Here is a 26,755-nt window from a genome sequence, read left to right as displayed (position 1 = left end):
GACAATCAATCAACTAACTCTACTCACTAATGCTATCTGTTAGCTAAAACTAACAAACTAGTTAATTCTTAAGAGTTCCTCGTTGATATATAGATAGAGATATATGTTTAGTTTTAAAGTTTATTATTAGTTTGTTTAAAAACCGATGAAATCATATGATTGTTTAAGAAAAAAAATAAAAAACACACACACCCACCAAAATAATTCGTAATTAATTAATTTTTCGTTTTATTTATTTCAAATCAAAATCAACAATAATCGTGATGTCATTATTTTTTTTAAAGATATGTAATCATAATGAATTTAGTTTTGAATAGACAGATTTTATATAGAATGATACACTTTACAATAAAAAGAGACTATCATTGATATTATTAATTATCAGAATTGAAAGCATAACGATACCATCCTCATTGATAGGTGATCATTTCTAAAATTAATTGAGTACTTATATCAATATAATTGTGTTGTTTGTTTTTGCAGTTGGATCAATAATTAGTTATCTGCATTTCTACATTTTATAATATTTATCAAAAGAACTTAATTAATCTTAATCTTTTTTAAAAAAACAAACAAAAAAATATATTGCACTCGGCTCGTAATATTGTCAAAAGAAGCAGTCGGACCAGATATACTCATTATCTTTCGTAACCGATTTGAAATAATCGTTCAACTGCCACAATTCAATCTGCAAACAACCGATACTATCAAATTTGATATCTATCGACCTTTTTTTTTTTTTTAAAGATATTAAAACTAATGTTCGAAACTTTGTGTAGATTCAGAAAAACTAAACATGTTGCATGCAGCACAAGAAAAAAACAGGTTTGAATACCAGGTTTGTTGAAAATCAATTTTACAAAAAAGATTTTTTTACTTTTTCCACCTTGACTACAAAACCAGGGTATATGAAAAAAAGATATGAAACTTTGACAAAAATTGGTACCAACTTTAAAGCTAAAAAAATATCATTCAGTTCATTCACAACAAATCCTGTTTATAACAATCAAAAATGTATAAAATAATAGTAGCCTGTTTATTTGTAGTTTTAGCCTCCTCCATCAACGCTCAATCATGCGATAGCACTGTTGGATACACAACCTCCTACGAACTCTCTGCATACAACATCATTCTTTCCAGCCAGGAGAAACAAGGTTCATCTTTCTTTGAAGGTAAAGATTAATTAATAAATTAATAATATTTATTATACTGATAAGATATTAATTATTAATAATGAATTTTATTTTTATTTTTAGTTGGTAATACTACAATTGATTTCCAAGGTCACAGATTCCAAAGTAATTATTTAATTGTTTCTAATGAAATCGGAAAATTCGAAGCTTCGATCTGGGGATTCGGTGCCACCAATGAACTTTTCATCTACTCCAATGGTCAGTGCTCTGTACACTCACTTGATGTTCCAATTCCAAGTGGATTCCCAATGGAACACTTGATTGGTACTACCTTGATTGGTCAATTCCCAGTCAATATCTACGCTACTGCCTTGAACACCACTGAAACAACCGCTCAAACCGTCCTCTACGACGTAAAGACTTGTTCGGTTGTATCTACCACCACACGTAACACTGACAAGACCAACCCAGGTTTTGCAATCTCCAACATGTTCAACTTTGTCAACACCTTCACTGAGTCTGCTTTTGTATTGCCATCGGCATGTACCTCTTCAATGAAGCCAGCTTTGCTCCACAAACAAAAGATTGTTTTGCCACACTTTTTAATTCAACAAATTTAAATAACTAATATAATATAAATAAAATAAAATAAATTAAATAAAATTTATTTTTAATCAAAACCAAACCATGTTTATTGTATTTTATTTATATTAAATTTAAATATATTAAAACAATAGTAAATTTTTAACTTTTACCTTTTTGAACACAAAATGTTATATTTATTTTTATTTCTGAAAAGCATTGAAAAAAAAAGATGAATTCAGAAACATATAAATATCGGAAATTTCTTTCATAATTATTAACTTTCAAAGAGTTACTTAAGTATAAATAAATTAGAATGATAGAAACTCAAGGTAGAGAATTTACAAATTTGAAGGATCTCTTAAAGATGCCACACCTAAGAAAAAACATTTAGGAGTAGGAAAAAAGTACTAATTTTATTTATTTTTTTTGAAAATAGGATGGACAATAAAAATCTGAGATTACATGTTATAAAAATAAAAATATCTAATTTTTTTGTTTTTTTGTAAACAATGTGTGTGGTTATAATTCAAATTAATGATTGACAATCATCAACAAACACAACTCAGTTTTCAAAATCACATCAGCTCGAGATAAAATTATTAAAACTCAAAATATATTTATATAGAATATTCTAAAATGTATAGAAATCTAATAGATCTAATAGATAATTAATTTTTAAAAAGAACCCAACATATAAAATGAGTCATACCTATTCGTATGGCAAAGATAAACATCAACCTGAACAACAAGTAGCAAACCAACCTCATGGTCATCCTCCACCACCACCTTTAGCTGCTGATAATAATAGGGACAGAGAATGGGATAGGGATAGAGATAGAGATAGAGATTATAGACAAGCTGCTGCAGCTGCACCTCCTCCAAATGACTATGCCTATCATAATCATAGTCATAATCATCAGCATCATAATCAACAATCACCACCACCACCACCATATAATCATCATTATAACAACCATCAATATGATCATCAATATCAACGTTGGGGTGATCACTATAATCAACAACATCATAGCTACTATTCACAACATCCACCAACAACTACAACAACAACAACAACAACAACAACTAATACACCACCTGCGGCAACTGCGGCACCTACATCTACAACACCTCCAATTCCAACACTAACATCAACAACAGTACAACAACAACAACAACCACCTCCACAACAAACACCAGGTCCTGATTCTACTACAAATACACCATTGAATACTAAACCATCGCCACCACCATCTTTAACATCTACGACACATTATCCACCAGCAGAATCACAACAACATAGCAATCCTCATGAAAGAGGTTACTCTGAGCACCACGATCATTATAATCAACAACCAAGGGATCCATATTATAGAGATTACCCGACGCAACAATCAACACACTACCAACAACAACAATACAGAGACTATGATCGAGAAGCATATTATCAACAACAATCATACAGAGACTATTACGATAGACAGAGAGAATACGACGATTATTATAATAGACAAAGATATAATGATCCCTATTATAACGACCATAGATATGGTCAACAACAACAACAACAACCACAACAACAACAACCACCACCTGAATCAACATCATCTACACACCCTCAAAATCCACCACTAGAAACTAAACCACCTGAAACAAGACCAACTGAACCACGACAACCTGAGACAAAACCACCCGAATCAAACCCGCCTGAATCTAGACCACCTGAAAATCATTATAATCAACAACAACCTCCTCCTCCTCCTCCTCATCAACATCATCATCATCCTGCAGATAATCGTGCATATGCATATCCACCAACTCAACAACAACAACCACAATATCATGATAATCGTGCTTATGACAGCTATTACAACTATTATTATCAACAACAACATCATCATTATCCACCACATTACGAAACAAATCGAAGATATGATTATTATCAACAGTACCCACCATATCATAACCACCACCACCAATATCCACCACCACCACAACAACAACAACAACAACATGAAAGACCAATCGACTATTATAATCAACCACCAGCAGATCCTTACTATGATAGCAGACAACAACCTTACCATCAAGATAACAGAAGGAGTCAGTACCGACCTGAAACTACACCATTGGAAGATAACAGAAGGAGTTACTATCGACCCGAAACTGCACCTTTTGAAGACAACAGAAGGAGTCACTATCGAACTGAAACTGCACCTTTTGAAGACAACAGAAAGAGTCAATATAGACATGAGATATCTGACAATCGAAAAAGCTATCATAGACCAGAGATTAATGATAGCGGCAGCAGCAGCATTACTACAACAACTGACAATCGTAGAAGTCATCACAGACCAGGGTATGCAAATGGTAGTTCGCATATGAATGGTGACAATCGAAAGAGTTATCATCGACAAGAGCCAACTACTACAACTGAAATAATACCCAATGGTATTAGCGATAACAGAAAGAGTCATCAAAGATCAGATAGTAATAGAAAGAGTTATCATAGACCAGAGCTGAGTAGTACAACAACCTCTACTTTGACCACTCGTGTAAATGGTAGTAGTGGTGGTAGTGACAACAGAAAGAGTCATCATCGACCTGACAATAATAATAGAAAGAGTTATCAAAGACCAGAGTTGAGTAGTAGTGTTGGTGACAATAGAAAATCAGTGAAACGAGAGGATCATATTGGAACTTTGACAAGCAGCAACAGCAACATCAGCATCAACAACAACAACAGAAAGAGTGTTAAACGTGAAGAGGATGACATCACCTTACTGACGCGTGAAATCATGGGTAGCTCTCGAAAGTCTTTATCACGACCGACCAGCAGCATTCCAAGCAATCGACAAAGTGTGAAGCGTGAGCGAGAAGACGGTGAGCTATCGGATGACAGAAAGTCTAGACCCAGAGAAAACGGATATCATATGAGAAGAACCTCTGCCACTCTAAGTACAGAGCCAACAAACGATTCAACAACCAACACCACCGACGACATATCTGATATTTATAGACAACAAATTGGAATTCCTAGTAGACAATATAGGTAACAATAAATAATTGTAATTTCCACAACCTTTTTTTTTTAAACAAACAGAATGTTCATTCTTGTTGCCAAAAAAAAAAAAAAATTGTTGTTTTCTTTTTAATTGTTAACCTTTAATTTATTAATAATTATCTCTAAATCTAATTAAATTATTATTATTTTTAACAATATAAATGACTATTTTTCAATTTTATTATTTATATTTCCCTTTTGGTGAAGATATTAAAAAAGATGATTATATAATTCCAACTATTGAAAATGAAAAGGATATGTTGGTTGATACCATTTTGGGAATGGTTACTGATCATCATCATTTCATAGCGGATAAGGTAAAAGCTTATATAATATTATAAATAATATAGTTTAATATTAATATCTATATATATTTAGCTTAAAGAAGCTGTTAAAAAGAAACATAGTGATTGGATTGATATACTTACGTATTCACATACTGTTGTTGGAGGTAGCGAATGGACTGATAGTGGATTAGATGAAAGCTTTTCTAGACCATTGTGTTTATCGAAAGCTATTACTCCTGATTATCCTTCACTTGTCAATTATAACAATCATTGTTTCCCACTCTTATTGTTTAGAGTTATCTCTGTTCATATTAATGCTCTTCAACAGACACTCTCTGTTATGGAATTCGAATTGGCCAACTCTATAATTACAAATGTTGAGAATCATGTTAATAGAAGTTATGCAACCATTGAAACATTTGAGTTTGATAGTGAACTACTCAAATTAAAATACACTGAAATCGATTTGGACACTCGTCAATTCAAAGTTTTTCAAGTGTATCAATGGAATAATGAGAAATCTCGTGGTTCAAAAACATTATTAAATAATAATCAAAATATAAATGCAAATCTATCAATTGATAAATCACCAATGATTGATTTCGATTCATTGGATTACGCAGAAAGATATAACCTAGCCTCACATAAACCTGAATCTTATTTTATCGATGTAAAGGTAAAGAATGGCATAAAAGTAGTAAAAGTACAATCACCTCTCAATAAACAATCGATAGTGACAGCAATCTCCAAAGAGCTATCATTACCAATCGAATCAATTACCAACATCTACGATACTGTCAATAGTATTGAAATAGAAGAGGATCATATTTTTCAAATTAAAAGTATTTTCTTTAAATTAAATAATAATAAATTTTATCACAAATAAAAATAAAATATTTATAATTATCCAGATATCAATAATTTTTTAAGAAAGTACTACTTTAAACTTTCGATTGAATTTTGCTTTTGCCTTGGTCAAATACCCGAAATTATTGATTTTTTTTTTTTAAATTTGATTTTTTTTTTCTGGACTTTGACCAGTTTTTTTGATTCTAGAAAACCTCTTTTTTTTTTATTGTTGTCTTAATTAAAATTTAATAATAAGAAATTTAGTGTACACTGCTTTAAATATCTTTTATATTTATAAATAGATATATTTATTTATTACCCTTTTTTTGAAAAAGGTGTAGTTTTTGTAATAATACATAACATATATATTTTGTAACAATCATCAGATCACAGTTGGTAATTACCAACAAACAAGAAAAGAAAAAAAAACAACATATAAAATATGACTACAGCTGTTGAATTTAATAATCAAATTATAAAGGTAAATATTATTTTATACTTTAAAGATACATCTCTATTTAGTTAGTAAAAAAGACTCTTTTAGATTTTAATAAAATTGTGTGTATTTGTGTTTATGTTTTTGTGTGTGTGTTGTTTTTTTTTTTGATATTATTTGATTTTGATCAATAAAACATCAAATATTTTACTAATTAAAATTTTACCAAAAATTACATCACAATTTTATAGCAAGATGATAATTGGATAGAGTTATTATATGATCATATATCGAATGCTCAACTTTGTCAGTTGAATAATAAACAGATTCTAGATACAGAGGTAGAGAGACGATCGGTTCAAGATCACTTGATGTTGACTTCGGCATTCCTTTCGAAGCTGGCGTATGTCAACATCGAGAAAGATATCGTTAGTCTCGTTGCTTCACATTCATTCACGATACCTCTGAATGCAATCTCCTTCTACAAACCACCACACACTCGCACGAAAATGTTGGTGGCACTCGACCACCTCAATAATCTGTTTGTGGCGTTCACCGGCAGCGTTGACGTGCACGACGTCCAACTGGACGTGGCATGCGGTCTCTTTGAGAAGCAGTACTACGACCGTGAACACCAGCTGTACGCGACGATTGCGCGCTTCGAATGGATGTTCTCGGCGGTGCAGCAACTCATGTCGATCGCCTACCGTTGTGGAGCGCGTCGCATTGTTTTCACGGGCCACTCGATGGGAGCGAATGCCGCATCGTGGGCAGCCGTCCACGCACTCAACCTCCAACGTCAATTCGCGCCCTCTCCACACCTGTCGACGCTGACGGTGTGTTGCTACTCGTTTGCGGCGGCCAGCTACTTCCACGCCGACACACGTATCATGATCGACGCGCTCGAGATCGAGCGACAGGAAGAGCCAATCTTCACGACCGTTCTCAACGAGTTCGACCTCGTTCCGATCATGTCGCATCACCCATTCGTTATGCTCGACTTTCTCTTTATCATACTGGCGGTGGTCACTCTTGTACATTCACTTCTCTATCACCGCGAACAATCACTCGCAACGCTCACCCTTATTCTTTAGTAAAGTTACCCATATGCTATTTATTCACTAAACTTGTAGATCATGTGTATATTAAATGTTTTTCAATGTAAGTACTAGTAGTAGTAGCAGTAGTTTTGAGATTATTATTATATTAAAATGATAACCTGACTAACATGATTGTTGTTTATGATTTTAGTGGACTATTATCACCAAATGTACATCTTTATGATGCTAAATTAAATAGATATATACCCGTAGAGACATTGGCGGTGGAATCAAGATATAAATCATTTATTCATCACCTCAGTAAATTATATAATTTTAGATCACTCTTTAATCAAGATCATTCTTGTGAGTTGTACTATCAAAGAGTAAAATCACAGATACTAAGTGTTCAACATATTCAACAATTGAATGCTGGTCTAAATATTATTAATAATAATAATAACAATAGTAATAATAGTAATAGTAATAATATAACCAATAGTAATAATAGTAATAGCGGTGATATTAATAATAATACAATCATAAATATAAATAATAATGAAATTGGTCAACAACAATCGAGTATGTTAGTACAACAACAACAACAACAACAACAACAACAACAACAACAACAACAACAACAACAACAACCAGAAATACCAATGACAACACAACATATACAATACTTAACACATCCATCCAACTTTATTCATGACATTATTGAAGATGAGAGAATCACAATATTGAAACAGAGAATCATATACAAAGGAATGGGAATTCTTGCTCTAATTCATTTATTTTGGATCATTATATATATTATAATTGTATCACTTTAAATAAATAAACAAAAAATCTACAGATCAACAAAAAATAGATTATTAAATTATTATGTTTTTTTTTAAAAACTAAAAAAAAAGGTCTTAAAGAATCTGATATGAAGAAAAAGAAAAGCACAGAATTTGCACACATCTGTGTCTCAAAAAAATTTAACATATTTATAAATAGTTTGTTGTTTGTTCCATTTTGTTGGTCAACCCATCCAAAACAAATAAAACTTTTAAAAATTTGCAATCCCAAAATAAATGAACCAAAAATAATTTCACAAATCGATTTTGCAAAGATTTTTGTGTCTACACAAAAATACAAAGTGCCAAGACCCCCCAAATTCTCATATTGTAGACCAAATTTTGTAGTCTTTTAAAAAATTTTATTTAATTTGAATTTAATTTTATGTTTTTGGTTTTTTTGATTGCCAATAACAAAAAGACTGTTTAAGTAACAACTAATTAATTATACATATAAATATTTTTATTTATATTTATGAATAGTTTTTATTTTATTTGGAAAAATCTAAATTTTTAGATATTTATTATTATTTTGTTTAGATATCTATAAAAACAATTTATAGATAGATTTGTTTGTTTTTTATTTTCTTTTGTATATAAATATATATAACTAATTAGAATTCTAGATTTTTATTTATTTTATTATTGTATTATACTCATTATCATTATTATCAATAGTATCAATATTATGACATTTGGTACGAATAATAGTCCTGTTGGAAGTAGTAATAGTACTGCTGCTGGTAGTAGTGTAGGAAGTAACAATGGTGGTGGTGGTGGTGTCGTTGGAAGTGTAGGAAGTAGCAGTGGTGGATCCGGTAGTCTTTCACCATCGTCTTCGATCACCAATTTCAATATACTCTCGATGCACGAGTGGAATTCACCGACGTCCAGTCTGCAGCAGCAGCAGCAGCAAAACCAGCGAGGCAGTGCCAATGGCAGTAGCAGTCTCTTTGGAAGTCTCAATACGACGCCCAACTACGACGTCGAACTGATCGTGCAAACCACAAAGCAAGAGGATGCACGATTCATGGGAAAGAAGAAACGTCGGTGTTCATCGGTATCGAAAGTGTTTCTCGGTGACTTTTTGCAGCTGTCTTCCAATATCACCATTCTAAAGATGATCTCAAAGTTTGGTGACAATCACATTCTCTTCTCGGACGTCTTGATCAAGGTGAACAAACGTAACAAAATGCAAGAGAGAATCATCATCATAACCGATCGTGCACTCTACAATGTGCAACCGGTCGACTATAAGCTAAAACGTAGAATCTCAATGATTAGTTTAACCTCATTATCAATGAGTACATTAGAAGATAACTTTATTGTAATACATGGTAATTATACGATTAGTTTTATAAATATATATATACATGGATAATTTAACAAAAACTAACAATTATTATTATCATTAATATTGATATTATAGTCAATTCAGAATATGATTATGTATTAATTAGTGGAAGAAAGATAGAGATTGCAACAGTTTTGGTAGAGGCATATTATAAACAATCGATATTCAATCAGATGTTTCCACCTCAGATGCTGACTTTGACGACGATGTCTAATACAATTGGATCACCACGTGATATTTCAACGGGTGCCAATGCATTGGGTGGTGCTCCATTGATAACCATGTCACATTCACCAGGTGCATTAATACCATCACCAATATTAGTTTCAAATAACAATAGTAGTAATAATAATAGTAATAATAGTAATACAGGTGTTATTATAGGATCACATCAAAATGAAAATAGTTTAGGTGGTAGAAATAGTAATAATGGAAGTAGAGGTGGTGGTAATAACAACAACATAAATATTCCATCATCTACAAACCAAGGTATTCTAAGTTCATTGTCGACTTCACTAAGTACAACTTCAAATAATTTAATCAATTCAATATCATCTTCATTCCAACAACCAAATATCAATGTTGGTAATAATAACAATGTAAATAATCAAAGTAATAATACAGCTATAAATAACAGTTCAAATAACAATAACAACATTGTAAATAATAATAACAATGTTAATAATAGTAGTATTAATAATAATAATAGTAATAATAGTACACCGTCAACAACATCACCAATATCTCAAGCATTCAATCAATCATCATCGGATCACTTACTACCAGTTAACTTTACAGAGAGAATAGAATACAAAATTGAAGGTGATTCAATGCGTGAGATCATATTTACTAGAGTGCAAGGTGCTGTAAACATTCAGATACAAACACTAAAGAGCAGCAGACAAGCTACCAAAAAGGATCACACTCGTTTATCTGCAAAGTAGTAAGCTAATAGATGTACATTATTAAAAATCATTTAAATAATAATAAAAAAAAAAGTGTAAATATTTTAACATTGTGCGTGCTGTTAGTATTATAATGAGTATTAGTATTCACCTAATTAGTCTATAGTAAACAAATGTCTTTTAATAAAAGAGTATATCAAATTCAACCCACGAACCAAATGGATGAGATCTTAAGTCACACTGCTTTAACCAGCTTACATACCCTGGTGCTTGTTGGATTTTCACTATTTTTTTCGATTGTTTTTTATTTCTTATTATCCATCATTAGTTTTCCCGCAAACTCATCAACCACTCACCAACTAAGAGTGAGACTTTAAATACCGCACATAATATCAATCAAACCATTTAACAACATCAAAAAAGCGTAACAAAAACAGTCTTATCTTAAGTAATTTACAAAATTTTTATTTTCTTTATAAAATTCTACAATCAAAATAAAGTAGTTCTACTTGTTTTGTTTTTTATTTATCTATATATAACAACAGCTTAGACAGATTTATAAATATGATAAATGAGCGTGAGAAAATAAGAAATAAATGTTTTGATGGTAGAAAGTATACTTTACTCATACATGTATAACAAAGAGGATTAAATGATCTAAAAATCTCTCGTAAGATTTACATGCCACGGTATGGCTATAAATTACTTCCTTGTGGACGTGGAAGTCACGCCCATGCTGGGATAGTGACTGTCTACGTTTGCAATGTGGCTATTCTAGTTGACTGCAACAACAAATGATTCAATGTATTTAAAGTTGTGAGGGTGTTACAATAAATAATAGAATCAAGATATATCCTTTTACTCAGCAAGTAATTTGTAACAGAGGGTCGAGTTTGTGGAAAACAATGGATAATAAGAAATAAAAAACAATCGCAAAATTAGTGAAAATCCAACAAGCACCAGGGTATGTAAGCTGGTTAAAGCAGTGTGACTTAAGATCTCATCCATTTGGTTCGTGGGTTCGAATCCCACCTCTGGTACTCTTTTAGTTTTTAGATGACCGCATGCGGTATATTATTAAAAAAAACAAATATTGCAATGATATAGTTTTTAGTGATCTTTGATGTCTCACAGGACAGAGCATGAAGATTGGTCATGATCAATGGTATTTTATTTACACTAGCCAGGCAAAAAGAAATATATCTTTCCATTTAAGTTCTTAACTTCTCAACACTTGAAAGGATAAAAGTGAGTTGGATGTCTGCGCTATTCATCATAGTAATGAAAATAGAATGATGGCAATGTAGTTTGATTATGTGTTTGATTGGACACCATGATCTTGTTAATCTATTGATATCAAAAAATACATCTAGATTATTTGTTTTGTTGTAGTGGTGTGGAAAGAAAACATTGTTGAACATCGTACTAATGGCACAAAAGAATTGTTTGTTGATAAGAAGAAGTGAGTGCATCTCGATAAGGATGGAGTGAACTATGGTAATATGTAGATAGTTTCCAACTATATTGAAAGATCTTCACAAGTATCATGGCTGGTAAAAGATAATCGACATGACCACGATGATATTTAAACGAAGGATTGTCGTCAACTAATATCTTTTGTAATTGACTCTTTTCATTTCTATCTCTGAGAATCACATCAATAAGACTGATTTTACTGCTGACCTATTTACTTTTATCTTTATCAATACAAAACTGATACAATTCAACTTTTTTTAGCTTTGCTAGCTCTTGTTCTTCTATTTATATCTTTATCTTGTCTATACATGTTTTCATTTTCACTAATTTGTGAGAAAATTTAATCTATTTTATTTTTTGTATTTATAATAAAAAATAAATTTGTTAAAAAAAATAAAAATTTTATTAGAAATGATGATGTTTGTTTCTTATGTTGACTAAAAGAAAGATAAAAAAGTATATAATGATAGAATATAATTGATTCATTCTCTATTTTAAATCACAAGTTTACCATTTTACCACCAAACGATCCTAGAAATTTATTTATGCCATGTATCTATCACGACCTGCAACAACGATATATGAATTCTTGTATTTTTACCAATGACATATATACTCTTGTGCCACAGCAATTCGCATGAGCAGACCATCGCAGTTTATCATCGTTGCAGTCGATGTGCCATCAGACTTTAGTGGTTATAGCATAATCCCATCTCAATTGAATTTTTACAGTATCGATTTAAATATACAGTGTTTGTACAGATGACGGTAACATCTATATTATCAACCACCTAAAATACTTATCACACATTGACCCTAAACAATCCTTGAAGGTTATTAATTTTATTTAAAACATCTTACACGGTAGTTTCATCTACCCAAAATTTCACTTACTTACTACTGTAGAACAAAACAAATGGGAACCATTCTTTTAAAATGATAAAATATAATGATTAAAATATAAAAAATAAAAATGTTTTAACAAAAAAATAACGAATTTTATAATAAGATCTCTTTTTTATTATTCAACCTCCCACTTTAAAAAAAACAAAATAATAATTAAATAATGAATAATCAAAAAGATAAAATAGTAAATCTATCACATTTAATATTAAATAAAATAATTAGTTATTTAGATGATAACATTGATCGCATTTGTTTCAGTTTAGTTTGTAAGAGATGGTACAACGACAGAGATAAATATTTAATATTCAACATCGATAGTACCGACCTATTTACACTTAATACCACTGATTTTAAACAATATCATAAGCATTTCAAATTACAGTCATATCATAATATATTTATCAAATCAATTCAATCAAAGACTGATTGTTCGCTTTATATTGGTTATAAAAATTATGATAATTTAGATTATCATTATGGTAAATACCTTGATAAATCTATTCTATTAAACTTATTATACTAATTTTATCATTCTTTTAAAGATGATGTTAGACAGCTCAAAAGTATTCCCAACAATATTACACAAATCAATATTGCTAATTGTTCTATAGATGATCAAGAGTATCTCTATCGATTAATATCAGAATCACAATCAGTAACAACACTAAATGGATGTAGCACATTGAAATATGGATTACCAAAGTCAATCAGATCGCTTACATTTAACAATTTCGATGAACCACTAGTGAAAGGATCACTTCACAATTCATTAGAAGTGTTAGATTTTCAAGATTTCAATCAAGAGATTCTACCAGGTGTACTTCCAGATGGTTTGCGCAAACTTACTCTAAACAGCTATCAATATGAAATCCAAGCAGGGGTACTTCCGTGTGGTTTACGAGAATTTATCCTCACCTGTTATGATTTCGAAATTAAAGCAGGTGTACTCCCAGTTGGTTTACTCGAATTCTCTCTTGAAAGCAGTATAAGCTATCAATACGATATCCAACCAGGAGTACTTCCATTGTCTCTTGAATATCTATCGCTTGATAGTTATGAAGCACCTGAAGACCCTGTAACAGTCCAACCACCACCTAGTCGAGTGGATTTACAATATTCTAGCGAATCATGTTTACCAATTTCATGGTTACAAGCAATATCATCACTTGCCAAGCTTCAAACACTTTCTGTTTATTTTCAATATCAAGTTGGAGGAGAAGATGCCACTATATTCAATATCAACTACCTCCCTCGAACTCTAAAATCATTCAACTTTATAATGTCAGGAACCGTATTGAGAGGAACGTTTCCAACATCATTGAAAAAATACTATATTGGTGTTTGTCAATTTACTGATGAATTATTCCCTCGCACATTGCAATATCACTTGGCTTCATTGGAATATGAAAATAAGATTCTTCTTCCAATTCCATCAAACATATCTATCGATGAATTGATAATGCGTGGAGATTCAAACGAACCAAAGATAACACTACCATCTTGTGTTAAAAAAATCAAATTCTATCTAACAAATACAAGTGGAAAGATCATTGATTTTGATGATCAATCCTGCGCGCTAAGAGAACTGCATCTTCTAAATTTCCAAGGTGGATTACCTCAAGTTAATCTTCCAAACACCATTGAATTGCTAGATCTTGGTTGGAATGATCTCAATGAAACATTGCATTTGGTACCCTCATCAGTCAAAACTCTTATCTTTAGCAAACAATCTGAAATCAATATCACCATTCCAAATATAATCAAGTCAATCCCAAATATCATTGGAAAATTTGGATTTTTTCACACACAAACCATTAGAAAGTTGGATGAAAACTATTATCTAATGTATGGTGACTATGAAAACAATGTAGATTCAGGAAACATTGTTTCTCAAATATTTCATCACTCTAAACTTGAGGAAATCTTTGGAACAAAAATAGAATAAAAAGAATATAAAAATTCCTTAAATAAGTTTGCTTGTGAGAAACAAAACATTTGACTATCCATTAAGGATGCATCTTATATAACTATATTATCTTTAGACGTTTAAACTTTCTATTATCTATGGAAATTATCAATGAAATTAAATCAAAACGCACTATGTGAAATTAAATTTGTTTATTTTGATATTTTTATTTGATTTTATCTTTATTCCGATAGCTTAGACCAAATATAAAACAAGTTGATTGAGCTATTATGTTTACAAATTTCTATTTGTTTGTCTGTCTGAATCCAGGAATTTTATTGGTGATTGAATTGATAGTCTTTTGAATGGTGATATTGTCATTAGCATCCAAGTTAATGATAGGAGTATTGAGTGTTTATGGTATCAAATTTAATATTAAAGAGAAATATAGTCTCTAGAGAAAAATTTGTATATCAATTCATTAAAATTTTGAAATCCCTTATTTTAGTAATAAATTTAACTTATTAAGAAGAGATTTTAAAACTTAGTTTTAAATAAATTCACTAAGTGGTAATCTCAAAAAAGAAGATTTATTGTATCTTTACTATTACTATCATTGAAAAAAATTAAACAAATAACAATTAAATATAATTAATTATACAATATTACTCAATAAAATTAAGAAATGATTATAGAATCAAAGAGCTGGTTGCTAGTCAAAATGATTTGCTAATCTTGTATATTTTCCATTTTAATGCTAGTTGTAAATAATGTACATATGTTGACATTATCCAAAATCATAATAACAGGTCATAATGACAGGTAACTGTAGATAGTAATGTGATACTTAAGATTGCAAAACTTTTAATGAAGTAACAAGCACTAGTCGGTGCCGGCCGACTGATTTCCGAATACACAACAGTACTCAACTCTCTGGTTATTAAATCATTTTGTTTTGACACACGGAATATACAATTATTTAAGTTATAATAAATAGTATATAATGCAATTACTTTCATTCTCTAGCTCTTTATTTGATATGAAATCATAAATATTTTTATAACTTTCACTGTCTTAGTTCCACCGCTAACTCAGTTATAACCTAGATCATCTGCAAATCCAACAATACTAGCACTAGCAATACCATCAGTAACAGTTTCGAATTTACAATATTTTTACCACAAATATTGGAAATATAACCACAACAACATCTTCCTTCATCTTCTTCTACAATATCATCTTTTCATCATATTCATCTTCATGATAACTACGGTCATTATCAACTTACACAGACATCTTCTTTTTTAATTGCATAGTGCCTACCAAACCTATGATGACACCACTTGACTTTAGATTGACAAGATGTAGTTGTGAAGACAAACCAATATCATCAGATATTGATGTAGAGAAGATTAGAGACCACAAGAAAGATTTGGAATCTATAAAACTCAATATTTGAAACAAAAAAACTGCGACTAAGACCGCAAGTACAACACCTCTCTGATAACTACCACAATGAAGATAACAACGATAACTACAATAGCGACAATAAAAACAATTAAAATAAACCAAAAACTATAAAAACAATGTTATGGATGCAATAATAATAATAATAAGCCAATAGTATTACATTCAACTTCTACATTTGAATATAATGATGTATCCTAATGGCTTAAGTCATGTAGTCAGAGAACTCAATGTTAGGATAACAGGTAGTACTCATCTTCATCTTTCGGATAATGGATTTTTAACAAACAGTTAATCAATCACCAAATTAATCAAATACACATTTTTTTTAATGCAAATATAAATAAATTATTATAAAAATTTTTAAGATCTCTTTAACCTTTAAAATAAAGGGGTTATTAAATTTTTTTTTTTACAATTTAAATTATAAAAGTTTAATTATTAAAACACAACAATAATAATTAACAAATACATATATTTTTTTATTTATTTATATCATATTAGAAAAATGGAAAAACAATTCGATTTAAATAATTGGGATGAGACAGCAACTTCCTATTCAAAGTTTATGAACAGTAAAGGTTTCTTTTCAAAGTTTGGTTCCGATATGATAGCTAAAACTATTGATAATCGTCGTAAATCATCACCTTTGAGAGTACTAGATGTTGCTTGTGGATCGGGTTCATTGACATTTCCACTTGTAGAAACACTCAATGAAATGAATCCTTGTTCTGTTACTGGTGGAGATGGTAGTAGTAGTTCAGTAGTCGCTGTTGATATCTCACAAAAGATGATTGACTTGTTGAATCATGCAATAGAGTCACAAGGTATGAAAAATATAGAGACTTATTGTATGAACGGTGAATCAATGACACAATTGGAATCGAATCAATTCGATTATGTATTCTCTTCATTCGGCTGGATGATGTTCAACGATAGAAAAGCTGGACTTAGCGAGATCTACCGACTTTTGAAGCCAGGCGGCAAGGTATCGCTCATCACCAAAGATAGCAATTGGTTTTTGATAGCGGATTGCAAAGTTTGCTATGAAATGCTTGGTGAACCTCCAGTTTTTCCAGAGAGTCTACTTAGGAGATTGACAATTCCATATCAGAATGAACTAGAAGATCTGTACAAAGAGGTTGGTTTCAAATCGGTTGAGTTCTATCGATCAACTCAGAGTGTAATGACAACAATAGAATCGACAATCAATGTAGTTAGAAATAATCCTGTCTTTCAATTATTGAAGCAACCTTTACCAATTTCCAAAAGAGACCTACTTTTGGAAACATATAGAGAAATGCTCATTAAAAGACATATCAACAACAATATCAATAACAGCAATAACAACAATTTGGAATATGAGTTGACTGGTTCAGTTATAATTTCAGTTGGTCAAAAATAACAAAAATTTTTCAACGATTTAATAGAAATTTTTAAAAAAATGATTAATTTTTTTGAAACAATTAAAAAAGTTTTTTAACAATCTATTGATTATCATAAATTTACATATTTGTATGATATCAGTTGATAATTCTGAAAGAAGCAAGAGAAGAATACATTTTTTTTTTTTTTTTTTTTCAAAAAAAGATTTGTTGACAGATGATACTTAAGATGATGATAAATATCAGAGCTCTAGATATCTTCAATATCTTCCCCTCAGAGTGGGATATTTGCAAAAAAGATTTCACGGAATTGCTAATTGTAAATTAATTGTATTGTAATTTAAACCACCAACAACATAAAACAAATTAATCAATCATCCAATCAATCAGTCAACAAATTGCAGGTATTGATATTAACCTGCTGGTTCGTTTATATTAAAGAATACAGCTATCACGCTGCTCTAATTTTATACACCTTGTCGTAGCAAGTCAAAAAAGATGAAACTTTGAATTTCATTGTTTTCGCTTGCGGTGCCACACAATTGTAAGGATTACTAAATGTACTCTGTGGGATTTGAACCCACGCTTCCGAAGAAATCAGTGCCTTAAACTGACGCCTTAGACCAACTCGGCCAAGAGTACTTTGATAAGTGCAGAAAGAAAAATCTATTTTTTTAAAACTTTGGATTGGCTTAAGATATGAGCCTTTTATTTTTGAAAAAAGAACACGCTTTATTTAAATAAAAGATAATAATAATAATAAAAAATAATCACATATTTTATTGTAAATAAAATGTTAGATAGAACTCAAACTAAAACCAAAGAGATGAAGCCTCATTGAAAGAATTGATAGAATTGTATAACAACGATATCAATAAATTGATGCAAGAGATCAAAAATCTTGAGATCAAAAAATGTACTTTTCTAGATATTTAAAAGGCAATCGATATATCATTGGTTCCAGATCCAATCACACTGAGCGTAGGTGGAATGAAATTTCAGACTTCAAAGTCAACATTGACAAAGAAACCCGATACCTACTTCAGTACAATGCTCTCTGGTGATGTTAACATTCAATCTGTATCTGGAAAGCCAAATAATACATTCTTTATAGATAGGTAAGTAAAATGTAAAAAGAATTTTCTAAACTTACATTCTTATATTTTAAAAGAGATGGAACTCACTTTAGATACATATTGAACTCTTTACCCGATGGTGACACATCCATACCTGATTCCATCAAGACTGAAGTGAGAAAAGAAATGAAATTTTACAAACTTATACCACCTACTTCAAACTCTGTTTGATCAATCAGGATCAATTTAAGATTATCAGTGGATGGTTAGGTGGTGTATTAAGTTATGAATTGATTTACAAGGTAACAAAAACAATAATCAAATTTTAAATAAACTAAATATTGTTTATTAATCTTGTTTTTTTATCATAAATAATATTTACAACACTCATGGTACAAAAGATGGATTCGAATCAGCTACTTTCCATAATAAATGTAATGGTAAAGGTGCAACTCTTACTGTTGTCAAATCGAGTGATGGCAATGTGTTTGGTGTTATAACAGTCAGTCATGGAATAGTAATGGTGCATACTATGGTGATAACAAGTGTTTCATCTATACAATGGTGAATAAAAATAATATTCAACCTACCAAGTACGTACCTGTTAACACCAACATTGTCTTTGGACACAACGGTTGTGGACCAACCTTTAGTGGTAATGACCTCTACATCAGCAACCAATGCAATGTAAACCAACAAAGCTATCAAAACTTTCCGAATGGTTACGCTGACACCACAGGAAAAGCTAAAGCAACATTCGCAACAACCTATAACTTTACTGTCTCTGAAATCGAGGTATTCAATGTACTTTAAATAAATCTAAAAATGTATAATAAAATCACTTTTGATTCGTAAAGCAATCAAAAGAATACACTAAATATAAATCGTAAACTTAATGTTTCTGTAAATACTAATGATATTTTATTTATAATTTCTATAATTTAATTTGTTATCATCATTTGACCAGAGTTTAAACAAAACTTGACTTCAAATAAACTATGTTGATGTGATATGCGAGGGAATTAATTTGATGATCATTTATTTTTGCAAACCGTCCATATAAATGATGTCAACTTATTTTTTCATTTTTTTTCGATTTTTGTTTAAGATTCATTTTTTTTTCTTGAAAGAAGAATGATGAGATCTTTAAACCTGTAAACTGATTTCTATTTTTTAAAAATATCTTTATCGGATTGAAATTCAATATAAATTAAAATTCTTAAATCAAGTTCAGTTTTCGTTTTAACTACTTAAAATATGTTTATCTCTTACCAAAAAATCTTTTTATGTATTTGTATATTTATTTCAGTTTCCTTAATAAAAGTAAGATTATCTCTTTTCTTATACTAAATTTAAAATTTTATTAATTATTATAATTTTTTAAAATTAATAATTAAAGAGTCAAGAAGGGATCCCTTATACTCTTGCCTTTTTTAGTTCCCCTCCTCTAGGATCAAAAGAAACTTTTAAATTCACAAAAATCAATTTAAAAGATGGAAGTCTCAATAAAACTTTGACATCACAGAATAATTATAATATTATTAGTGTTACAGATTATGATGGTGTAAATTGGTATGATTTCCTATTTCAACAAATTTATTTAAATTCCCATCCAACTTTTGGACCTGGTTCATTTTCAGACCTAGGGTAAGTAAATATCATATTTCTATAAATAAAAAGAAAAATAATTAATAATTTTGAACTTTTAATTCAATTAGATATGGATTTGATACTTTTTCAGATTATTATGGAAATGGAATGGGTGTTTTTAATTTTACTAAACAATTTGTACCACAATCCAAAGTAACTCTTGACCTCTATCTCCCAGCATGGAATCACAACAATTACAACCTTGACATTCTTACTTTTGATAATTACGATGCCAGTATTGACCGATTTTATTATAATAGAACTGGATTTGTGGTTGATCCAAAGTATACCAATAGTTTGGTTGGTGCACTCGACCAAAATACAGGACTATACTATGTTAACTACGTCACCGACAACACTCGATCGATTTTGGTTTTCAATTCACTGTCCACCGATCAGCCAGTTAAACAATATAAATTCATAGAGGATGTATCCTCTGGACTGTCAAGCCAAGTCTACCTTTTGTTCACATCGATCGGCAACATTCTCTACATGGTTGATACTGGCAATCAAATGATTTCTCTCATTGCAATCGAATTATCTGATTCAGCGATGACAGCACAATCCAAGGTAGTTTACTCAACTTCCAATGCGTTTGGATCGCCAAGTGACGGTCTACCATTTGCATACACCGAGAATACCGATAGACACGTGATTTTCTTATCGAAACCCACTTCTACCACATCCTATACAATTACGCTATTTGATTTATACAACTTACAACAACAATCATCAATTCAGACTACCTCTGTAAAAACACAATACAACACAGCACTATGGTATTCCTAAGATTAAACACCAACAAAAAAATAAAAAATAAAAATAAAAAATGAATGTATTATTTATTTATTATTTGAATGATTGACAATATTAATAATTGATTGTAAATTTATATTTATAACAAATTTAAATTTATCATTTTTAAATTTAATGATAAAAGTGTAGTAGTTAACTAAACATTGTTATTATTATTTATTTATCTCTATCTCTTTATAAGTTTAACAATGAAGTTTAATAATATAATAATAATTATTTTAGTATGTTTTTTAATAGTTGGTGTGTTTTGTTCAAAAGATCATCATAAAAAAGATAAAAATAAAAATAAAAATGATCATAAACAAAAAAGTATCTCTGATGATCCAAAGATAATAATAAATTCAACCAACCAATGTCAAAAAAAAGAATATTTTAAATTGAAATTAAAACCTTTGCCATATCAAGAGTCACATTACCACGATGCCAAGATAAGCGGTGAAGCATGCTACACAAATATAACAACTGAAGAGACAGTTAGAGAGACCTTTATCTTTGAGAGCGGTGCAAAAACGGATCTGTCATCGCGATGGATCAACCAGGATGTCAATGCTCATAAAGTCGATGTCTACCTCAAAGCTCAGAATTCAAATAATAATAATAACTACACATTGATAGATGTACAAACACGAATTGAATTCATCACTAAAACAAACGTTTATAACGTAACCATTACCTATTCAATAACACCTTTAATCAAATAAAATAAACATATTTTTTTTAAATAAATTATAAATTACAATTAATTATTAACACTGTATAGTTTTTAAATTAATTAATTATCCATTTGTTGTATTGTTAAAGAAAGTACGAAATTTGTCAGTGCGAAATAAAAAAGAATGGTATTTCAAATTCAAAACTATCAAGAATGTCTAGTTCATATGTAGGTGTTTTCCATCCGCCTGGCTTGACATGATGGCAGAGGAAATCGATAGTTTGGGCTGTGTATAAAGAAAGGTTAGATTAACTTGTTGGTTATTTCTTTATGTTAATTTTGGTAGTTTGATATTTTGTTGATTCAATGAAAGTTGATATTATTCGAATATTTAGAAATAGCCAATAAAATATTATTATTATTATTATTATTGTGGTTGATATATAGAACAGAATAGATTCCTTTAGAGAAAGGATACTACCATCAACACCGAGGATGGGATTGCCCGGTATGACTCTGGAAAAGTGATTGTTTCAAATATCCATCAAAGACGAATGGAATTTGAAAGATGATATTTATATTTTCAAATACGATAATATTCAAATAAGGATAATTAAAAACATTAAAAACAAAGTTAATAAATATTGTAAAGATTATTATTATTGTTTATAGTTATTTTTTTATTTTTTTTCTCTCAGAGACTAGGCGAGTTGCATCAGTTTTGTAATTGTAACCTGTCTGCTACCAAGTCTCGCAGGGTAACTGCATTCTTCCCAGAGTTTAACTTTATCAGAGTCTAGGCGTTTGCATCTTTTTTTTTTTTTAAGAAGTAAAAATTGATTTATTAAGTTATATATTGGGATGGTGTAAACCATCAAATTTTTCTTTTTTTTTTTACAGCTTTTACTTTTTCATAATTCTGCAATTGATTGCTATTTTGATTATTATAATAATAATTTTAGTTATTGATATTTTATAGATTATTAAGTTGATGAGAGAATATTGATGATTGAATTGGTTAATTGAAATGAAGGAATGATGAAGAGGAAATAATAGTTGGCTGACATTTGATTGGTGCTGGTTATTAAGTTGGATTGAAGTTACTGAACTGTATTTATAATTAATTTCATTACTGACATGTGCTGTATATATTCATTTATGATAGATTCATTAGATAGTAGGTTGTTGTCGTGGAGAGGAGTACCGCCAAAATAGGATTTACAATAGAATTTCCAGATTTGATGAAAGACGAGTGAAGCGAGAGTAGTGATGTTGTCCTTTCTTCTAACCAACTGATACGCGTCTTCCATATTCCAATCGAAACATTGATCACCTGAAAGCTGTAAGGAGTCGAGAATGGTGTTAAGGTTGAATCTGTGCATAACTGCTCGACAATTAAAGAATGTATGGAAATATGGGTCAGAGCAGTATGTGAAGCACAGTTCACATTCTTTGTTTTTGTTGTAAGCCAATCCAGGAAGCGAACGAGAGAAGAACCGGAAGACAGTGTTTCGTCCACGCTGGTGTTTGATAAGCGATATATAGGTGAAGATACTGTCGTAAGATGTGTAGTCGAATTTGGTTGGTGGTAGAGATAGTTGGAACTGGCCATCAGTTAGTGGTGGAATGCCATGTTTGACGATCAATAAGTGGTCGTAGATTTGCTTTAAAGTGGGTGGTAGACCATCAATCAGAATTGGTTTAGAAGATTTGATCTTGTTGTCCAGATGTTTGAGATGAACTGCCAATTGGTGCCACAGAGTGTAGCATAGATTGAGATATGGCGAGGTGATAGATCTGCATTGGATTTGAGATAGCCAACTGGTATAATAACAAACTTTGGAAGGATCAGAGGATGAAAGTAGGAATCTGTTGAATATCCACACGTGTTGCGCATCATTACGAAGTTGGATGTCCCATAGCGAGATGCCACCAAGTAACCATGGTTGTACAGCTCTGATCTTTTTCATTGTGTTTTTATATTTCTTGGAGTCGATGAACGGATTGGAGTTGGACGACCACAGGTACCAAGACAGTATGTTATCGAGTTTCTTGACTTCCTCATCGGTAAATCTACCGACGTACTTGTTGTAGGTGAGCTTAGAGAGTGTATAGCTTTTGACTATGGCCATCTTGGTACGCAAAGTGACACCAGTTGTTTTCCAACGGACCAGGTGTCCTTTAATAGAGTTGATCAGAGAATCAAGCGAATGGTGCGGGCGCTTGCATCTAAAGACTGTCTCGAAGCTGTATCAGATTTGATAATCAATGATCATTTTTTTTTTATAAACTAAAGTGGTATACAATAATCAATGATCATTGATTTCGCTTGCGGTGCAAAATGGATATTGAGTGTACTCTGTGGGATTTGAACCCACGCTTCCGAAGAAATCAGTGCCTTAAACTGACGCCTTAGACCAACTCGGCCAAGAGTACTATGATGAGTGCCAATCGAAAAATCTCAATTTTTAAAACCTGCAATCGTACCCATCTTAAAAACCTAGTCAATTGGAATGAAATCGAGAATGGATCTCTTTTTTCTAAAGTCAGTGTCAAGATTATAATAACCATTCCCTCATCACCTGATAACAAACTAGGTTCTATAAAACAAAATGAAAAATTCTAATTTTATTCTTATTTTACAAATTTATTAACTGCTAATACAATGAATAATTACAACTCGTACAATATAGTTCAGCTATCACATATACTTTTGGCAAAGATTGTTGATTTCTTAGATGATAATATAGATAAAATATGTTTTACACTTGCTTGTAAACGATGGTTCAACGAGAGAGATAAATATTTAACATTTAATTTCAAACAACTTCACTTGTTCGATTCAGATTCAGATTACATACACTTGAATTCATATCGATCATCAATCATTAGATCAATCAATAAGAGAAAATACTCTCTGATCATTAGTGATCACAAATATAGTAATCATGATTATATTATATCTCCAAGTAACTATTGTAATTCGAATATCAAATTATATTCAATTTATTAAAAAAATATAATTATCAGAAAAACTACAGGATATAGATACGATTGAATCAAACATTTATCTAGTTAAAATCCCTTATTATGTTGAGAATACATCTTTAGAGAGATTTTATGAAATCATTGCTAAATCAAATGTAATGAAACTAAAGGGGTGGAAAACAACAAGTCATAAGCTTCCACAGAGTTTAACATCATTAAGATTCACAAAAGCTTTTGATGAACCATTGGAACCAGGATATCTTCCACCCAATCTAAAGAGCATTCGATTCTATTACTTTGGTCGGCCAATCCAATCAGGTGTATTCCCATTGTCATTGAGAAAGTTGGTTTTCGGAAATAGTTTCAATCAACCTTTGGGACCAGGAATACTTCCAGCGTCTTTGGAAATACTAAAGTTCAAAGGCACACTTTTTACTCAAGGATTCCAACTCGGTTCATTACCTCCCAATCTAAAGACACTAGTCTATTCAGGACATGACATAGAGATTGATGAAGGAGTTCTACCCGATTCAATTTATACTCTTCGTTATGTTCCACCATTATGGATTTCATCAATTAGATCACTTTCAAATCTTAGATCACTTACATTCTATCTACCAGATGACTCTTCAAATCATCAAATCTCTTTAAGCGATCTCCCAACATCCCTAACAGCGCTGTACACCAATTCATCGGTAGAACTAAAATCAACACTACATCCATCAATCAAATATCTTGATATTAGTTATTCAAAATATGATGTTGATGAGATATTCAAATATCGATCAACATATCAATTTGAACTTCTAAGTGTCGATGGAAGTAAACTAGAATCACTCGAGAATTTGAAAATCAAAAGATTGGCTATGCCCTGCAGTTCAAAAAAATATCAAATGAGAGAGATACCTCATGGGATCAAAGAATTGGAATTAGGACAAAGCTATTCAAGTTTTTTGGATTCACTCCCAACCTCAGTCAAGAAACTGACAGTATCCCATATATCTCAAATCGATAGTAATATTGTTGATTCGATAAATGAATTGGTTGTCAAGAATATAAGACAGAATTATACAGCAATTCCATTCCGTTTTAAAGAAGCTTTAGAAACTCTTGCTATTCCAACAATGGTAATTCCGTATCCAAATCCAAAAAACACATTTTTCAATATCTCTGGTAAAACAATATGTTTAAGAAGGATCAATGATAATCAGTTTATTATTTTTGGTCAAACTTCAAAAATATTTGTTGCTGCTTTCGTTGATGGATCACAGCTTGAAAATATTAGAAATATTATTGTATAATAAAGATTACAAAAACTGTAAGGAAATTTCCCAAGTAGCTCAAATTCCCAAATTACCATCATTGTATAATAAATTCACCAAAAACAAATACATATTTAAGACATTTACAATATTCTATTAAAGTATTTCATATATTTATTTTATTAATACAATCGAATATTAAGCTACTCAGTTACCATCAAACTTATAGATTTATAATTATTACTTTATAAAAAATAAAAGAAAAAAAAGTTATAAATTTTATAATGTCAATGAAAAAATATTAGAATCATATTAAATATGTATATCCCTTTTCATCAAAATTTAATTATAAATAATTAATTAGTTTTAAGTTGAAAAAAGAAGAAATATCAGATACTGATTCCAATTTTTAACAGTTTCAAGACTAAAGAAAAACTAAGCAAAAACAAACTTAACAGAGAACATAAATACAAATAGTATATATTTAAAAGATTTCAATTATATTTAAAATAAAATTGTACAATTGTTTTTAAAAACAATTAAATCATTGAAAAAAGGATACATACAATAACATTATTAGAAGAATAATAAACGATTAAGGAATTACTTTCAGTGATAATACAAAAAAAAACTTTTAGACTCTTCTTAATATTCAAAATGTAAAGTTTTTTAT

At 30.5% G+C, this 26,755-nt stretch overlaps 9 protein-coding genes and 3 non-coding genes across 12 annotated transcripts; 10 read left to right on the top strand and 2 right to left on the bottom strand.

The window, feature by feature from the left end:
• Positions 1-1,012: 1,012 nt before the first annotated feature.
• Positions 1,013-1,753, top strand: PPL_08574 (uncharacterized protein; the record flags this gene model as incomplete). Its single annotated transcript, XM_020579382.1, has 2 exons — positions 1,013-1,172; positions 1,257-1,753. The coding sequence occupies 2 exons, from the start codon at positions 1,013-1,015 to the stop codon at positions 1,751-1,753; spliced, it is 657 nt and encodes a 218-aa protein (XP_020430057.1).
• Positions 1,754-2,416: 663 nt separating this feature from the next.
• On the top strand, positions 2,417-4,774 carry PPL_08573 (uncharacterized protein; the record flags this gene model as incomplete). The annotated part of the gene is made up of 1 exon (XM_020579381.1): positions 2,417-4,774. The coding sequence occupies one exon, from the start codon at positions 2,417-2,419 to the stop codon at positions 4,772-4,774; it is 2,358 nt and encodes a 785-aa protein (XP_020430056.1).
• A 169-nt stretch (positions 4,775-4,943) lies between these two features.
• On the top strand, positions 4,944-6,014 carry PPL_08572 (uncharacterized protein; the record flags this gene model as incomplete). The annotated part of the gene is made up of 3 exons (XM_020579380.1): positions 4,944-5,099; positions 5,161-5,911; positions 6,004-6,014. 3 exons carry the CDS (start codon positions 4,944-4,946, stop codon positions 6,012-6,014), a joined length of 918 nt encoding a protein of 305 aa, XP_020430055.1.
• Positions 6,015-6,360: 346 nt separating this feature from the next.
• On the top strand, positions 6,361-8,230 carry PPL_08571 (uncharacterized protein; the record flags this gene model as incomplete). Its single annotated transcript, XM_020579379.1, has 3 exons — positions 6,361-6,399; positions 6,606-7,447; positions 7,606-8,230. The coding sequence occupies 3 exons, from the start codon at positions 6,361-6,363 to the stop codon at positions 8,228-8,230; spliced, it is 1,506 nt and encodes a 501-aa protein (XP_020430054.1).
• A 697-nt stretch (positions 8,231-8,927) lies between these two features.
• On the top strand, positions 8,928-11,744 carry PPL_08569 (uncharacterized protein; the record flags this gene model as incomplete). Its single annotated transcript, XM_020579378.1, has 4 exons — positions 8,928-9,576; positions 9,669-10,536; positions 11,044-11,131; positions 11,682-11,744. 4 exons carry the CDS (start codon positions 8,928-8,930, stop codon positions 11,742-11,744), a joined length of 1,668 nt encoding a protein of 555 aa, XP_020430053.1.
• Positions 11,457-11,538, top strand: PPL_08570. Its single transcript has one exon. It is a non-coding gene; the product is annotated as a tRNA-Leu (tRNA).
• A 1,296-nt stretch (positions 11,745-13,040) lies between the features above and the next one.
• Positions 13,041-15,837, top strand: PPL_08568 (uncharacterized protein; the record flags this gene model as incomplete). The annotated part of the gene is made up of 4 exons (XM_020579377.1): positions 13,041-13,359; positions 13,492-14,747; positions 15,228-15,254; positions 15,784-15,837. The coding sequence occupies 4 exons, from the start codon at positions 13,041-13,043 to the stop codon at positions 15,835-15,837; spliced, it is 1,656 nt and encodes a 551-aa protein (XP_020430052.1).
• A 924-nt stretch (positions 15,838-16,761) lies between these two features.
• On the top strand, positions 16,762-17,658 carry PPL_08567 (class I SAM-dependent methyltransferase; the record flags this gene model as incomplete). The annotated part of the gene is made up of 1 exon (XM_020579376.1): positions 16,762-17,658. The coding sequence occupies one exon, from the start codon at positions 16,762-16,764 to the stop codon at positions 17,656-17,658; it is 897 nt and encodes a 298-aa protein (XP_020430051.1).
• Positions 17,659-18,197: 539 nt separating this feature from the next.
• PPL_08566 lies at positions 18,198-18,280 on the bottom strand. The gene has a single exon. It is a non-coding gene; the product is annotated as a tRNA-Leu (tRNA).
• A 408-nt stretch (positions 18,281-18,688) lies between these two features.
• On the top strand, positions 18,689-21,881 carry PPL_08565 (uncharacterized protein; the record flags this gene model as incomplete). The annotated part of the gene is made up of 8 exons (XM_020579375.1): positions 18,689-18,756; positions 18,810-18,888; positions 18,954-19,016; positions 19,222-19,518; positions 20,114-20,361; positions 20,433-21,015; positions 21,106-21,143; positions 21,491-21,881. The coding sequence occupies 8 exons, from the start codon at positions 18,689-18,691 to the stop codon at positions 21,879-21,881; spliced, it is 1,767 nt and encodes a 588-aa protein (XP_020430050.1).
• A 1,353-nt stretch (positions 21,882-23,234) lies between these two features.
• On the top strand, positions 23,235-26,121 carry PPL_08563 (FNIP repeat-containing protein; the record flags this gene model as incomplete). The annotated part of the gene is made up of 5 exons (XM_020579374.1): positions 23,235-23,259; positions 23,378-23,413; positions 23,825-24,081; positions 24,531-24,801; positions 24,863-26,121. The coding sequence occupies 5 exons, from the start codon at positions 23,235-23,237 to the stop codon at positions 26,119-26,121; spliced, it is 1,848 nt and encodes a 615-aa protein (XP_020430049.1).
• Positions 24,186-24,268, bottom strand: PPL_08564. The gene has a single exon. It is a non-coding gene; the product is annotated as a tRNA-Leu (tRNA).
• Positions 26,122-26,755: the final 634 nt, after the last annotated feature.

Source organism: Heterostelium album (assembly GCF_000004825.1).
Source record: "Heterostelium album PN500 unplaced genomic scaffold PPL_scaffold9, whole genome shotgun sequence".
In the NCBI taxonomy this organism is placed as follows: domain Eukaryota; phylum Evosea; class Eumycetozoa; order Acytosteliales; family Acytosteliaceae; genus Heterostelium; species Heterostelium album.
The sequence above is the reverse complement of the archived record's forward strand: the minus strand, read 5'-3'. Positions and strand labels throughout refer to the sequence as shown.